General features: G+C 54.7%; 1 protein-coding gene and 1 long non-coding RNA gene across 4 annotated transcripts in view; one reads left to right on the top strand and one right to left on the bottom strand.

The window, feature by feature from the left end:
• Ephb2 (EPH receptor B2) overlaps positions 1–15,499 on the bottom strand; it is a 142,078-nt gene that overhangs the window by 46,310 nt on the left and 80,269 nt on the right. For all 3 annotated transcript variants that reach the window (XM_013519671.1, XM_005394748.2, XM_005394747.2), the window contains one exon: positions 1,031–1,186. In XM_013519671.1, coding sequence (XP_013375125.1) covers positions 1,031–1,186 — 156 coding nt within the window. The remainder of the gene's footprint in view (positions 1–1,030; positions 1,187–15,499) is intronic.
• Positions 6,832–10,745, top strand: LOC102010442. Its single transcript, XR_262642.1, has 3 exons — positions 6,832–6,957; positions 10,158–10,249; positions 10,625–10,745. It is a non-coding gene; the product is annotated as an uncharacterized LOC102010442 (long non-coding RNA).

Raw genomic sequence — 15,499 nt, 5'->3', positions numbered from 1 at the left:
GAGGGGGCGGGGGGAGGGCCTGGTTAGCATCCAAGAGAGCTCTCTGTGCCCACTGCCTGGCTCCAGCCCAGGCCTCCCAGAGAACTCCAAATCCTCTCCTGTCCGCCCACCTGAGAAGTTTTGAGAATGTGTTATCCTGCTGTGCATCTGCTGAAGTCTTTCCTTCCAGGCTCCAACCTTAGTATTTGCTACTGGGCAGTCTTTTTGTGTTTGAGAGATAACTGTACAATTGCTATTTCCCCCTTTCTTTTTAACAAAAGCCAACATTATTCAGGATAACAAAATGTCCAGAGGAAAGACTACATTTCCCAGCCTTCTGTGACTAAATGCCAAGCCACTAAGCAAGAGGCAGAAGTGGTTGAATAGGGCTGTCCCTTAAAAAAGGAGACAGGCAACTGTAGCATGTCCCTTTGTCCTTTTCTCTTTTCTAATGCCTTGAATGTGTGTGATGGCTGGAGCTTCAGCAGCCATGTGGGACTAGAAAGTGACCTTAGGGATAGAAACCACATCCCCTGGATGGCAGGAAGAGCCACGTCTTAGAGGTCACTGTGACTTTACCACAGTATCCCAGCACTGCCTAGCGCATGCTTCTTTTATGTAAGAGAACAAACCATAGGGTTTAAGCTACAGGGGTCAGCTCTGTGTGATTTATAGCTGAATGCCATTCCCGACTGAGGCAGGGGTAGTAATCCTGCCCTCTAGGCCACCCCGTCTAGAGACCCTTGGCCTGGGATTCAGGTGGCTGGTGCCAGGTTGGACACTCGGCAGCCTTTTCTGCCACAGACAGCACCTGTGCGGCCTCTTCTTCTGCCAAAACTCCCATTCCTGTTCCTTTGTGAGCCGAGACCTTGACTTTCTCCTCCCCGTGACGGAGCGGAAGGCTGTGAGAGCCAGATGCCCGCTCTATGGTGTTGGCATACTGGCAGCAGCAACCCCAGGGTTGCTTTTCCTCCCCCTCCCGCCAGGCGCTCGGCCACTTTCCCCTGACCCCCAGCTCTCCTGCAGGTGGCTTTGGAGCCCAGGAACGTACTGGTGCAGGGCATGTCCAGGGGGTCCAGGTCCGCTCTGTAGTAGCCATTGCGGCAGACGCAGTTAGTGGCCCCCTCGGAAGTGGTGCGGCTGTTGATGGGGCAGTGCGTGCAGGCCTCATCGCCCTGGTTGGGCTTGAAGGTTCCAGAAGGGCAGCCTGGGAGAGAGGACAGGGAGGGTCACCAGGCAGCTGAAGGAGATGCAGAAAGGCCTTGGAACAGGGAGGCACCATGCCGCCTCAGTGGTCAGGAAACTCCATCCCCTGAAGTTCTGGGCGTCTCCAGGCTTCAGGTGGCGGATCCGGCTCTGCCCCGAAGGCTCCTGGCTACCTCAGTTCCCACACCACTGCTGTCTGGGGTTCTGCTGGGGCGCTTACAGTCTCCCCACCCGCCCCAGCCTGGCTGTGCCACAGCCTCCAGGACCAATCCTGGTCTCACCAGGAGGCAGCTGGAGAGGTCTGAGGCAGGGTCCTGGCCCCGGGCTTGCTCCCCAGTTTGTAACTAGCTTGTAACTGGACTCCTGGCTTTCAACTAAGAGAGGATTTCACTACAGAAGAAAGTCCCAGGGTCACAGAGGGCTGTCTCTGAGGTCACTCAGGGACAGGTTTGAGTCCCTGCTCGGCCTTTTACCCACTGTGTGCTTCTAGATAGTGGCTTAATCACCCTGACTCTAAAGCTCATTTCTGCAGGTGAGCATTTTGCATGAATGTATAAGGCACAGGACACAAACCCTTGTACACTCTAGGTGCTCCAGGAATAGTGGCTAAGACAGTTAAGCCAATTTTTAAAATGAAGGGCTCTGTAGTACCGGACAACCTGAGGGGGGCCATATTTGTATTTGGCCACATGTGACATCCTGGGTTCTCCTGGAGGCTGTGGCCTTCATCCCCATTCTGGGTCCTGATCTGCAGCTCAAGTCACAGGGTTAGGTTCTACTAGAAGCAACTAGCCTGAATGTGCACATGTGTTCAAATCCTCTGCTGGCCCTGGCTGGGCCTCAGGAGATTGAGGCCTAGGTCCTGTCTCTCTCTCAGCCACCTGGAGGTCAGCATCTTAGCTGTGCTATGGTGCCTCTCTGGTGCCGGTGGGTGGGCAGGAGAGGACTTTGGAGCATAAAATCCTCCATGGGATGAAGCGCTGCTAACTCATCCACAGGCCAGCCCTCAGCTGGAGTCATCCTGTCTTTCTTGGTGCCTGGAACTTCACTTGAGTTCAGAGTGCCTCACTCTCCTGCCAATTACTTGTCTAGGGACCTCCTGACCACTCTCTCAGCTCCCCTAAGATGGGCACTGTGTCTGATTCATAGCTGCTAGAACCTGGTATTCAGCAGGTGCCCTGCAAACCCTTCTCGAAGCTGCCTGCTTAACTGGGAAAAGCATGGACTTTGGAGGACACACAGGCAGGGTGGCACGAGCACAGTGGTTAGTGCCCAGGCTACCTGGCAAATCCCAGATTCCTCTGTACCAGCAGAGTGACCTTGGGCAAATCACTTAATCTCTTTCCTCATCTGGAGATGGGATCATAGTATCTACCTCTTAGAGATGAGTACTCCATGGGTTAACTTCTGTGAAAACGCTGAGAACAACGCCTGGTAGTATTATGCAATTACCTGGTTCAAAACAAAGCTGCTGAGTGACCTTGGATGAGTGGTGCAACCTCTCTGAGCAGCAGTGTCCTCACGGGTGAGAGAGCATCTACTGCGTGAGGTGGCTGCGAGGATTATAAGGAACACAGTGCCTAGCTCAGGGTGGAGAGGGAGCTGCAGCTCTGACTCTTGACGGATAAAGCAGGTGCTCAGTAAGGAGCTGAGGGTGACTCCATCTGGAGCCTTAGAGGGCAGCACCCCTCTCGGGCCCTACATCTGCTGCCTCTTGGAGGGAGCTTCCAGAAGCAAAGATGGCAACTAAGTCATCCACAGCTACCTTGACTGATGCCGCTCTGGCTCCACCCCCTGAGAAGGGAGGCAGAAGACAGGACTTTGACATAGGCAAGCAGACCCTAGCAGCGATGTGAAGCAGCCTGTAGGGAGTTATTGAGACCACCACAGTAAAGACGCCTGGGCTCCAGAGAGCAAACATGCACGTGGCCAGTGCTTGCTGGTTACCCCTGAAGCGCCGTCTGTCCTGAGGATTTTGATTGGATCTACTGCTGGAGCCTCAGTGCCCTATGCCGGAAGTCACCTGTCACTCCTGTGTTTAGGCGTGGGCATGAAAGCATAGAGAGGTGGAGTCACTTTCCCAGGACATGGGCTTATGGTGATGGGCTGAGGTTGGCCCCAGGAGGTCTGGTTGCATCTGTGCGCACCGCACCATGCTACACTGCCTCTAAGTGGCTCCTTTGCATCTACCGTGGGGAGCGCTCGGTAAATCCTGCCCCGGGCACCCATCCAGGGCTCTCTCCACTTCGCAGCACTGACTCTGGGGCCCCGGAGTCCTCCCTCACACCTCCCTGCTAGGACCCCCTCTCCCCACTTCCTGCTGCTGGTTGAAGGGGCAGCTGCCACTTGGCACTGCCCGGGGCTCCTAGGGCCATCAACTCTTGCAGGCCACAGCCCTGGTTCTAGTTGACCATCAGCCTCTCTGAGCTTGCCTCCTCCTCTGTGGAGGGGGACACAGGACCCCCGGGAAGGTCTAGAACCATCCCAACTGATGCCAGAGGGTTCTGACCCCAAGATCAGGATGCTCCTGGCTCTGTCTTTGGAGGGCACCAGCCCAGCTCAGTGCCGGCTCCATCTCCTGGCCCACCCCATGCCTGGCTGCTTGTGCCCTCTGCCCCTGGCGCTATGCCAGCTCCTCCATCTGGACCCTCTTCCTGACTGCCTCCCCCCTCAGCATGTCCTGGCCCCCTCTTGGGATCCCCAGGCCACCCCTGCTTAGGCAGTCCCTCACTGGCTCACTGCCTGGCCACCCTGGAGCATCCTGTCATTTCTAGATCTATGGTACTGAGCTCCTAAAACCAGCAGCTAGGAAGTGGCTTCTGTCTCCACCTTATCACCAGGAACAGTACTTCTACCCCATGCCTCCTCTCTCCTCCCACCCCCTGCAGTCAATCAATTACCAGGTCTTCCCTCCTCAGCAGGGTCCCATCCCCAACTCTTCTTGGCCGCCTCCCACCCCTGCGGGCATCTAGAAAGCTCTTCCCACCCACTCCTTAGCCTGGCAAGGCCATCTGTCTGCCTCCGCCCACACTGCAGAGTCTGCTGTCTAAAGTGCAAACCTTTCCTTGCCACTTAAAAATGCATCTTGGTACAGAAGGGAATATTATTTGGCTGCAAAAAGGAACAGGGTACTTGTACACACTCCCACATGGGGGACCTTGAAAATCTTGTGCTAGGTGGAAGAAGCCAGTCACAGAGGTATGATTCCATTTATAGGAAGTAGGTCCGGAAGACACATATCTGAAGGGACAGAAAGTCGATGTGTGTTCGCTTAGGGAAGGGGACCAGAGAGAATGGGGAATGACTACTAATGGGTAGCAGGATTTCTTTGGGGTGACAAAAACATCCTAAAATTGATCGTGGTGGTGCTTGCACCATTCTGTGAATGCATTAAAACCCATTAAATTGTGCACTCTGAACAGGTGAGTGGTGCGGTGTGCAAAGCTGCTATTCAGAGCACCCACACGGCTCCCCATCATGCAGGGAACCTGAACTCTTCAGGGGCGCCGGGGCTCACGGACTGGCAAGCCCATCTCTCCAGCCTCGCCGTGCTGCCCCGCTCCCGTGCTCGGTCCTCTACTCCGCTCACGTGAGCTGTGTGAGGCTGTCGTGTGAGCTGGGGCCTTGGATCCCCTGCACTACCTCTCCTCCCACTACTCCTGGCTTCCTGGAGCTGGGCAGGCCGCCACCCATCCTGCCAACCTCTGGGTCTCAGGTAGAAGTGGGAAAAATTAAGGAGCCTGAAGACAGACCTGGGAAGCTGACCTGACCCATGTGTCGGCCAGCTTGGACAGCTCTCCCCTCGCTCTGAGATTCAGTCTCTCCATGTAGAAAAGGGTCGATGAAACCTACATGGTGCAGGAGACAGGAACTTCCAAACGGGCCCCTGGACCTCACTGCTTCCACGGCCCTGGCCTGTTGCTCACAAGTCAGAGCTGTCCACACCGCTTAAACTCAGAGGTTCCCTCTGCACTCTGAACAAACCCACACACCTGGCACTGCCCAAGGAGCCACGAGGCCACCGGCCTGGAGGGTCACCAGCCCACTGCCTGCCACCCCTGTTGCCCTCACTGAGCTCCAGCTTGTGAGCTGTCAGGTAGTTTCTCACCTCCAGGCCTTCGGCTACACTGCAGCCTCTGCTGGGGCTTTCTCTGCTCTTCCTATGATGGTTTCTCTTCCTCCTTCAGGCCAGCTTAAATGTCACCTCCTCAGAGAGGCTGTCCTGGTGAAAGCGGCTCCTGCCCTGGCCCACACCACACATGGGAACCCTTTGTGCACTGGCCTGGCGTCCTACTCTGCCCTGGCTGTCCCTGGAGGAGAGGAGCATGACGGGGCCGCGCTATTGGTGCCCAGTTCCCGGCAGAGTGGTGGGACCAGGAACTGCTCAGTGTATGTGGGTGGAATGAACCAATATGCCCCTTCCGGGATGCTTCGGGAAGCAGAGGCGACAGTGGATGAGGAGACACTTGGTCAAGGGCATGCCTGTTTTGGTGTCAGCAGCATCCTTTGGGCCTCATCACGCGCCTCTGATGCTCAGGTCCTGCTTTACCTTCATTTGTTCTCCCCAGAGTCTTCCTGGGGTCTCTCCATGAGGGCGACTGAAGCATTCTAGTTCTCAAGCTGGAGTCCTGTGCCTAGAAACTCCCTTTGTCTTTGGCCAGTGGGAGGACTGGACAGACACCTCTCCAACCCCATCTGTGGCCCCTCTCATCTGCTTGTAATTCCCTAGGTACCCCGGCTGTGCCCACCACTCCTGCTGCCCAGCATCTTTCTCTCGGTCTCTCTGACCCAGTAGATTGGCAAATCTTTCCTGTGCCCCTTTAGGCTCCCGCAGAAGCTGGATTGGCCCCAATCCACAGGACACGCTTCGCATGCAGCAGCGCGCTGGCTGGTTAGGAAGGAAAAAGTCTGTTTGGCTGTGTTTGCGTTTCTGTGGTGTACCTACTCCCTCTGGAGCAAACGCCAGGCTACCGACTTGAGATCAAGGGACACAGACCTGGGAAGAAATATGCACTGTTGGTTCCTCCAAGCCCTAGCAGTGCCAACCAGTGTCAGCCACCAATGGGCTCCCATGAGATGGGACATATCTCTGTCCCACTCACTGGTTGGTGAACCTTGGATGGGGCACAGGCTGAGTGTTTAGTCTCACACTTACAGATCTCAACATCTAGTTTAGGATCTGGGACATGGTAGGCACTTGGCCAATTCCATTTGCTCAATAAAAGCAGCTCTGTCTCCCCAGTTCAGCAGTGAGCACCTCAAGGGCAAGGGCAGGGTTCGGATGGGTTGATACACACAAAGCCCTTCGAACGTGTGCTATGTAAATGTTAGCCGTTGTGAGGACATCGGCATGTGAGGACAATAATAATTCTCATTTATTAAGGGCTTTCCAGCTGCCACTCGCAGACCTAAGAGCTTTACATGGCTTTTCTCCCTTAATCAATACCCCTGCCCATTGAAGTACGGACATTATTATTCGCACTTTACAGATAAGGAAACAGTCTCCAGAGGGTAAAGTGATGTCACAGAGCTCTTAATGTCACGGAGCTAGTAAATGGCAGGGCTGAGGTTGGACTTCTGGTCTTTGTGACTCCAAAGACCTCATGCCCAAGTAGTATTGGTCACAGAAATGATGGAGAGGCTGAGTGTCAGGGCTGGACACCACCTTGTCAGGCTGTCTATAGTCGCTTAGCAAGACAGAGGCTGGGCCCAAACCAGGGACCAGCTCCTGCCCGCTACAGTCGCCCCGAGCCCTTGGCCAGACGACGCAAAGTGAGAATGGCAGCAGGCCGGGGCCTGGGAGGGAGGATTACAGGGAAACAGATTTCCTCTCCGCCTGCTCCTGGGCTCCGGGGATAGGTGATAATTGACCAAGTGAGCCCTGAGTCAGGCCGAGGCGGGGCTCCATCTGGGCCTGGCACAGTGGGGCTGCTAATTGGCACTGAGTGACTCTCTGAGCCTCAATGGCTGGCCTGCTGCCGGAGCTCCCCCTCCTCCCACCAGGGACACTGGTTTAATCCCATAGACGGCTGATGCCACCCTGGAGTCACCGCTCAAGTCAGGCCCACTGTGCCAAGTGGTGGGGGCTTAAAAGGAACGTTGCTATCTTCCTGGGCGTCCTGAGACAGGGGGGTCTGTCTCTGACTCTGGGTAGACTGGGCATCTGAACAGGTTTGCTCCCTGCACATGAATTCTACCCCTCACTCCCTGCTTCTGAACAGGAGGGCTGGTGAAGCTGGTGCCGGGCAGAGTGGTGCACACTCCAATCCAGCCCTTGGCAGGCTGGGGCAGGAGAACTGCTTGAGCCTAGGAATTCAAAACCAGCCTGGGCTCAGAAAGGGTAAAGTGACCACAGAACAGGACCCCTCCAAGAAAGGAAGAAAGGAAGGAAAGGAGGGAGGGAGGAAGAAACAGAGGGAAGGAGGAAGGAAGGAAGGAAGAAGGGAAGAAGGGGGGAAGGAAAAAAGGAGGGAAGGAAGGAAGGAGGGAAGGAAGGAAGGAGGGAAGGAGGGAAGGAGGGAAGGAGGGAAGGAGGGAAGGAGGGAAGGAGGGAATGAACTGAACCAGGGCACATGCCGTGAGATGCTGACAGGCTGAATCCCTGTGACCACACTTCTCTGTGCCGTAGTTTCCTGTACAGTGAGAATAACAATAACATTGACTTTATATTTGTTGGAAAGATGAAATGATTTAGTAAAAATGAAGCACTTGGAAGAGTGTCTGCCAGACTTATGTGATACAGTACTTGCTATTATGTAGGTCCAGTACCCCTTATCCAAAATTGTTGAGATCAGAAGTGTTTTGAATTTCAGATTTTGGAACATTTGCATATCTACAATGAAATATTTTAAAGATGAGACCCAAATCTAAACATAAAATTGTTTATATCTCATAAATACCCTATACACATAGCCAGAAAGTAATTCCACACAATATTTTAAATAGCTTCACGCATGAAGGACGCATAAAGATACCTTTATGAAGTCCACAAGTGGAGTCAGATTGATGCTCAAAAGGTGCTGGATTTTGGAGCATTTCAGATTTTAGATTTTGGGGTTAGGGATGATCTGCCTATACTCATTCATGGCTCATGGCTTACTATGTACCAAGCCCTGGCCATACGGGATGAGAGCACACACAGTCCCAGGTCCAGCTGTAGAGACTGTGAATTGTAAATTTATTCAGCGGGCATTCCGAGCCCCTAGTCTATGCCATGCACTGGGACACTGAGTCAAAAGCCTCAGCCCTGGAACACACAAAGCCCCGGAACGAGCAGGGGACCACCCAGGGGATGCCTTCCTTTGGTTAGCCTTGGTCCTGCTGAGGTAGGCAGAGGGGTCACGAGTGGGCTCTGGGGTCCGCAGTGCCCATTCTGCAGTCCTGCCTATTTCCCTGCCCACCCTGGGATTCCCCAGGAAGCAGGCTGTGGACTAAGAAAAGAGTCTTGGACCCAGAATAGGGAAGCCAGGGGCTTGATGATCTTCTGCTCTATGAGCTTGGGCTACTTCCTCCCTGGTGTGGGCTGCAGTTCTACTTGTCAAAGGCAGATGCTGGCTGGGGTCACCTCTACAGCTTCTTCTAGCTGTCAGGCTGTGGCTGTGGACAGGCTTAGCACCTAGCACCGGACCTGCATTCTCTATGTACTATACAGGAGCTGATTTGCACGTTTCCAGGGCCCCGTGCTGCACCTGTGTCCAGACAGGGTTTGTGGTGTCCCCGTAGCTGAGCAGGAGGAGTTTGGGGTCTGGCTTATATAGAATGGCTTTTGTAGTTTGCTTGCTTCCTGCTTTTGACCTGAGGTTAACCCAGCAGCCAGTCCCCCTGGGCAGAGCAGGGCAGGGTGCCTGGCCCTGTTCCATGAACAGAGGGGTGCAGGAAGCTTTGGGGATGGAGAGGAACACTTTCTGTCTATCCCTGAGGGCCCAGGATGCACCTATGCTGGGCCAAGAGCCTCCCAGGTCTGTGACCTCATTAGTCCTCACGGCCACCTTATGTAGCTATTTCCGTTTTAGAGAGGAGAGAAAAGGGAAGAGGAAGTGGCCCTTCCGAAGTCACCCAGAGACGAGGGCCTGTGCCTCCTGGATGAGGGGTGCCCCTCCCCCACTCACTTATGCTTTCACTTCCCAGGGTGGGCCTGCCTAGCCAGGTCAAGTCCGGATGCCTCAGAGTCATTCCCCTGCAGTGGGAGCTCCCCTGGGGACCACCCAGGGGATGTCAATCATCTGCCCCCTCCTGCCCCTCCTTAGTGGAACCCTGCCAGGCACTGGCAGGACCACAGGAGTCAGCAGGCAGTTTGGGAACTGTAGTAACACGCCTCCCCTTTGTCTGAGGGCGGCACCCTGGCCTCTTATGCCCACCATCTGTCCAGTCACTTCTCCGCTCCAGACCCTCCCATGGCTCCCTTGTGCGTACAGACAGCCCAGCCGGCTTAGGCCTCAACCTGGCCGGCTTCAGCTCCCACCGTGCTCCCAGTCATCCCCGGGGCTCCCACCGCAGAAGGTGGCTTGCAGTTTCCGGAACAAACTGCACCTGGTCTCTCTTCAACCTTGGCTCAAGCAGCTCCCTCTGTCTGCATCACTGTCCCAGCTCCTGGCAAACTCCTCATCCTTCAAATCTCAGCACCAGCCTGAACGGCCTTCTGGTCCTCCTAGGAGGCCATTGTCTACCTGGTGGGGCTTGAGGCCTCTTTCCAGAGTTCCTCTGCCATAGCATGATTTACAGGATTGTAACTGTCACCTCCCCTACAGCCGTGAGCATAGTGACAGTATGGCAGTTGTCCACATGGTCTGGTACCTCTGGCCCTAGAAAGGTGGCATCTTGTTCTTAAGGCTGGCCAGCTAGGATGGTGGGTTGAGGATTTTGTTCCAGGCCTTGGATCCCCTGAGCCTTGGGTGAGGGCTCTCAAGGCATCCTGCCTACATCCTTGGCATCTGGTTAACATCTGTCTCCTTCCTCCTCCTTCCCCTGCCCAGGGGTGAGTTTCCTGAGGACAGCCACTGAACCACCCCACTGACTGCCCAGCACAGAGCAGGCACAGCACAGCGCTCCAGAACAGCTCTGATTGGTAAGCGGGAAGCCGATGGGTCCCTCAGCCCCAAGGGCACAGTCAGAGCTTTTGCAACCACTGTGATGGGTTCCTGGATGTGAATACGTGTGAGGATGTGGGGATGGAGGGATGGAGCCCATTCTCTGGGGGAGCCAGATATGGAGCCCCACAACCTACAAAGGAGGTGAAGAGTTTTCATAGCCTGGTCCTTCAAGGCCATGGACCCCAAATCAGGCCCTGGTCCCAGCCCCAGGCCCCAGCCTGCCTCTCTTCAAGACATCCCAGCTCCCCCATGGTAGGGGCCAGAGCTCCCGCCTGCCCAGCAGGCAGCCCCATTCCTCCAATTTCCTCCCAATTAATCAAGCTCTGAACTTTTTAATTATCTGCCTGCAGGGTGACTCCCCACCCTGGTGAAGCAATTAAGGACATTTCCAAGTGCTGTGTGGCTGCTTCAGGCAAGCAGCCTCAGCTGACCAGGCTCTGACGGGGAAGGCCAGCAGAGGAGGGGGCTGGTGACAGGACACCCACACACTGGACTGCTGGGAGGTTATCCTGGGCTTCGGGCTGGAGCTACCATAGGGATCTGGGGCCACACTGTCCAGGGTAACCCACTCATGCTTCTCCCGTGGCTCTTTTTCTGCAATTAGACTCTGACGTCTGTGATCCCAGACGGTTACATGGTGCCAGGCACTGGGCTAGGCGCTTTAATGATGTCACTGTATCTTCACCTTGACCCCGGAAGTAGGGAATATGTCCATTTTACAGGTGAGCAAACAGAGGCTCAACCATCAGGCAACTAGAAGATGCAGCTAGAGTGGGAAGCCCACGCTGACTGTACAGCCACTTCCTTCTACCGTCTCTCAAGTATCAGTGTGTGGCCAGAAAAGTGTCCAGAGGCACAGAGAAGGTGGAGAGATGGTACCCAAGCCAGGGGACTGTGGAAGACCATGGGCCCTTCACGTGCAGGACTGCCAGAGAGACAGGATGCTGAGGCAGAGGGCCCAGCCTGTGCTGAGGCAGAGGGGCATGAAACGGCGCTGTGTGCGTACAGCTACAAATATCACATGGTCTCCGAAGCATGATGTGTAAGGCCAGGAGAGGTAGGAGATGAGGCTGGCAGGGTCTAGGCCCTCAGAAGTTGCAGAAATTCCGCCCTTTTCTGGCCTAAGTCCCTCATTTGATGTCCACAGAATATATGACCTAAACAGAGTCAATGACCTGCCTAAGGCCACATGGCGACTTAGTGGCTCACACAGCCCCCGTTTACCTCTCTGAACTCACACCTCCTGCCCCCCTCTTGTCCACTCACTCACTCCAGCCACACTGACCATCCTGGAACACATGGGAATCCTCTAGCCTAAGGGCCTTTGAACAAACAGCTTTCTTTGTCTGGCCCATGCCTTAGCTCAGCACTTCTTCACGACATCCTCCCCTGTCAGAGGGATAACGCCACACGCCCTCACCTCCTGAGAAAACGGGGAATGCTGGCATGCCCCCCTCCGCCAGCTGGAGACCATGCCTGCAACAGGGTTTGTAAAGGCCAGAGCCTTCGAGCCTATAATCCTCCAGATTCATAGATGCCGGAACAGCGAGTGTTAAATAATAATCACAGTGTGCCTAAGGGGAAGCCGGATGTGTTTGGAAAGCCTGACACATCTGGCAGGGCCAGGCGCAGGTCCCCAGACACATCTGGCTGCTGTATTGACAGGTGATATAGCGGGTCACTGAGATGGGCCCTGGTGGACCCAGTCCGGGTGCCAGGAGGTGTAAGGGGTCTGGTGGAGCTGAGGAGCCTCCCCCATCTCCCCAGGGTGGATCCCTGTTTGGGTCATCACTGACTTTGGTGGCTACATGAGGACCCACAACCTGGGCCGCCAGATTCCTAAGTACCTGCATCACGGCTGGGGTTGGGAGCCTGGGACAGCCCCTGCCTCTCTTCAGCTGGGGGGGGGGCTTTTTCAGGGTCACTGCATGTAGCACTTCCTCTTCCATGGGATCCAGAAATGTGGTCATCAGCCCCACCGGAGGGAACCCCCCCAGGGCTGAGCCTGGCTCCCTCCTGCCTCCCACCTGCCCCAACAAAGCTGTGGTCATTAATAAAGGACACAATTAGCTGTCAGCAGAGAACATGTCTGGAATTTTTTACCTGCTTCATGAGTCGGTTAAGGCAACAAACCCTGGGATCCCCCCGGGGAAGCAGCTGCCACACACCTATTAGGGGGGCCCTGTCACCCTGGCCTGAGGCAGGAGGGGCCTGTGAACTTTTCTGTGTGGGTTCCGCAGGCCCGGGGCTGCGTAGGACAGCATTCTGGGCCGATGGAGAAGGTGACAGAGCCAGAGCGATTCCGAGCAGAAGTTGTTTTTCAAAGCAACAGGCAATCCGAGCAAAAGTTAGTTTGCTCTCCTAGACTTGCATTTTACAGCAGGGAAACTGAGGCCCAGGCTGGGGATGTGACCTTGTTGGTGGCGGAGGGGAATAAATGTGCTTCTCTTTGTGGTTCCTAATGGATCCCCTTGCTCTGTTCCCTTAACACTGTTGGAATTTGTTGCTGACACCTCAGGGAATGTCCCTAAGTTCATAATGACCATTCTGACCTCGGGGACAGGCGGAAGAGGGGGAAGAGGAAGGGAAGGAGGAGGAGGCAGCACGGTCCCTGCCTTCTCGGGGCTGGCAGTCTAGTGAGGGCCGGAGGGAGGAAGTGCCGGACAAAGAGGATAACATGCAGTTGGTGACGGGCCATGAAGGACACAGACAAGGGCTGTGATCGGACCTCAGGGAAATCACGTGAAGGGCTGTGACATTTAAAAGGTGACACTGGGGAGAAGAGCATTTGGCCAGGCAGGAACGATATCACCCAGGTGGCAGAACGTCCATGCTCGGGTCTTCAGCCTGAGAACTGGTGGCTGGGTATTCTCAGTCCTAGCTGTTTACCACCCCAGACAGAAAGAGCGACTGTGCCCCGGGAGGAATCTCCTGTCTGGGTTACCTTGTCCTAATAATGCCATGCCATGGAGATCTATCACCCCCATTCTACAGGAGAGCCTGAGGCTCAAGGACACCTGGCCTAGAAGGCTTAGCCTCCTAACTGCCTCTCTGCCTCTCTGTCTCCCCCGGCCTTGTCTGGGTGCTTTCCTGAACCCCTGCTTCCCCCTAAAAGGTGGGTCTGGAGAGCCCCAGTGCTGGGATTGAATACTAATGAAAATCCTACTCAAGACATCCTGGCATTTGGCACCTCAGGGAGAAGGGATTAGGAAACAAAAACAGGATCGGGGGACTCTCCCACATTTATACCGAGGCTCCCCAATTGGGGGGCCTGGAATCATTCTCCCTGCTAGGGGTACAAAAACCTTCCTCCTCCTCTGGTTGGCTTCTGGGGAGCCGGAATAGGCCTCAGCTAACCCAAGCCATAAATCAAATGCACAAGATGTGGCTTGGCAGCCGTCCCAGGGAAAAAGATCTGGGGGTTTGAATTGACCACAAGCCAGAAGCTGCTGAAAAACCCAATGTGGTCGTAAGCTGTAAGAGTAGAGGCAGAAGGACAGCCCAGCGGCCCCCGGCTCAGGGGGGCTCACTTTGGCTCCCCGTTTTAAGGAGGTCCACTGAGTGAGTGACAGTGGACAGGACATTTCAGGTTTCCATCTGCAGCAACCTCTGGGGGTTCTAGGGGTGCCGAGGGTGTGGTTCCAGTAATGAATGCACCTAGCAGCACCTGATAGCACATGGCGGGGTTCTGGGGTACCCCCTGCCCCGAGCATTCTCCCCTTTGGATCCCTGAGAAGCAGGAGCTGTCTCCCTAATTTCATGAAGCTCCAGCCTCCAGGTCTGAGCCTCTTGGAGCCTGGAGGCTTGGGATCCCGTGTGTGGTTTATCTAGGGCCTGCCCTGGATTTCAATAGACTTTTAAAAAAGTGGTGGCACATGCCTATAATCCCAGCTACTCGGGAGGCTGAGGCAAGAGGATGGCAAATTTGAGGCCAACTTGGGCAACTCAGTGAAAACCTGTCCTAGAATAAGATTAAAAAAGAAAAGGGAAAAAAAGAGGGCTGGGGGTATAGCTCAGCGGTACAGCACTTGCTCAGTACATGGGAGGCTCTGGATTCAGTATCTAGCTCTGCAAAAAACTGAACCAAACCAAAAAAATCTCAGCAAGTTTTTTTCTAAATGGTTACTTTGTGCCCAGTTCTGTGTTAGGCACTAGGCACAGAGCCAAAGAAGATACAGCCCCTGGCCTTGAGGCTCACTACGGAGCAGGGGAGAGTGAATATGATCTGCTGGGGATATCAAAGAAGGTTCTTCAGAGAAGGGGCCATTTGGGTAGGGTATTAAAGGATGAGCAGGAGTCTGTCAAAGGCTTCCAGCTGGGGGAGAAGATGTGAGGGGGAGGCGCTGGAGGAGAGGTTCTCAGCACTGCTGTTTCCTGGAGGTGACATCACTTGGGAGACAAATGAAAAGGGGAGGCACAAGAGTGACAGGAAGGTGTGCCAGGCAAAGGAGTAGCCTGGGCCAAGGTGGGGGTTGGGGAACTGCATGGCAGGCAGGGACCTGCAGCTGGAGTCTCTGGACCCTGAGTCTCTGGGTGCTGGACAAAAGCCAGGAGGCAGACAGGCAGACAGGTGATAGCAGCAAGCCACTGCTGGGCCCTAGAGAGGCCTTCATGGCCAGTGCCCGCACATGCAGCAGCGCTGTCCCCCTCCCAGCTGTGTGACAGCCCTGAACCCAGAAAGCCAGGAAGAGGCCTATCCGGTCCCTGCCCTGGGACATCCGTAAAGTCCCATGTGGCAGATCACAGACCTGGGCATCACCGGTACTTCTGCCGGGGTCTCTTAGGGTCCAACCGATCCCAAACATTTCCAGAGACAAAATCCCTTCTTTAAAAAGTGACTTTAAAATACTCTCAACCCCAAAGCTTACAAGGATCCCACACCTTCTCAGTTTTAAAGGGTCAAAAGTTGAAATTTACGAGTCAGCAGCAAGACTCCCAGCACCAGTGATCTTTGGCCAACAGCTGGGAGACTTTACTACAAATCTCCCAGATGCGACTATTTAGAACAATCACCTTTAAAAGGAGTCTCGACTGGGTTTCCCCTAAAAGTCTCCTTTATTTGAAGAGCGTGTTTATGGGGTCCCGAGGCTGCTGTTCTCAGCCCATGCTATGGCTTTATAAAAGAGGAGGAAACCAAGAGAGGACAGAGGCAGACAGTAAAGCAGAGGACGATGACAAACCTCTAATCTCATAAACCTTTCTCTTATCTCAGGCCTTAGAAAAGT

The sequence above is a fragment of the Chinchilla lanigera genome, unplaced genomic scaffold (genome assembly GCF_000276665.1).
Source record: "Chinchilla lanigera isolate Chin_1 unplaced genomic scaffold, ChiLan1.0 scaffold00051, whole genome shotgun sequence".
Classification (NCBI taxonomy): Eukaryota; Metazoa; Chordata; class Mammalia; order Rodentia; family Chinchillidae; genus Chinchilla; species Chinchilla lanigera.
This window is presented reverse-complemented; position numbering and strand designations above follow the sequence as displayed.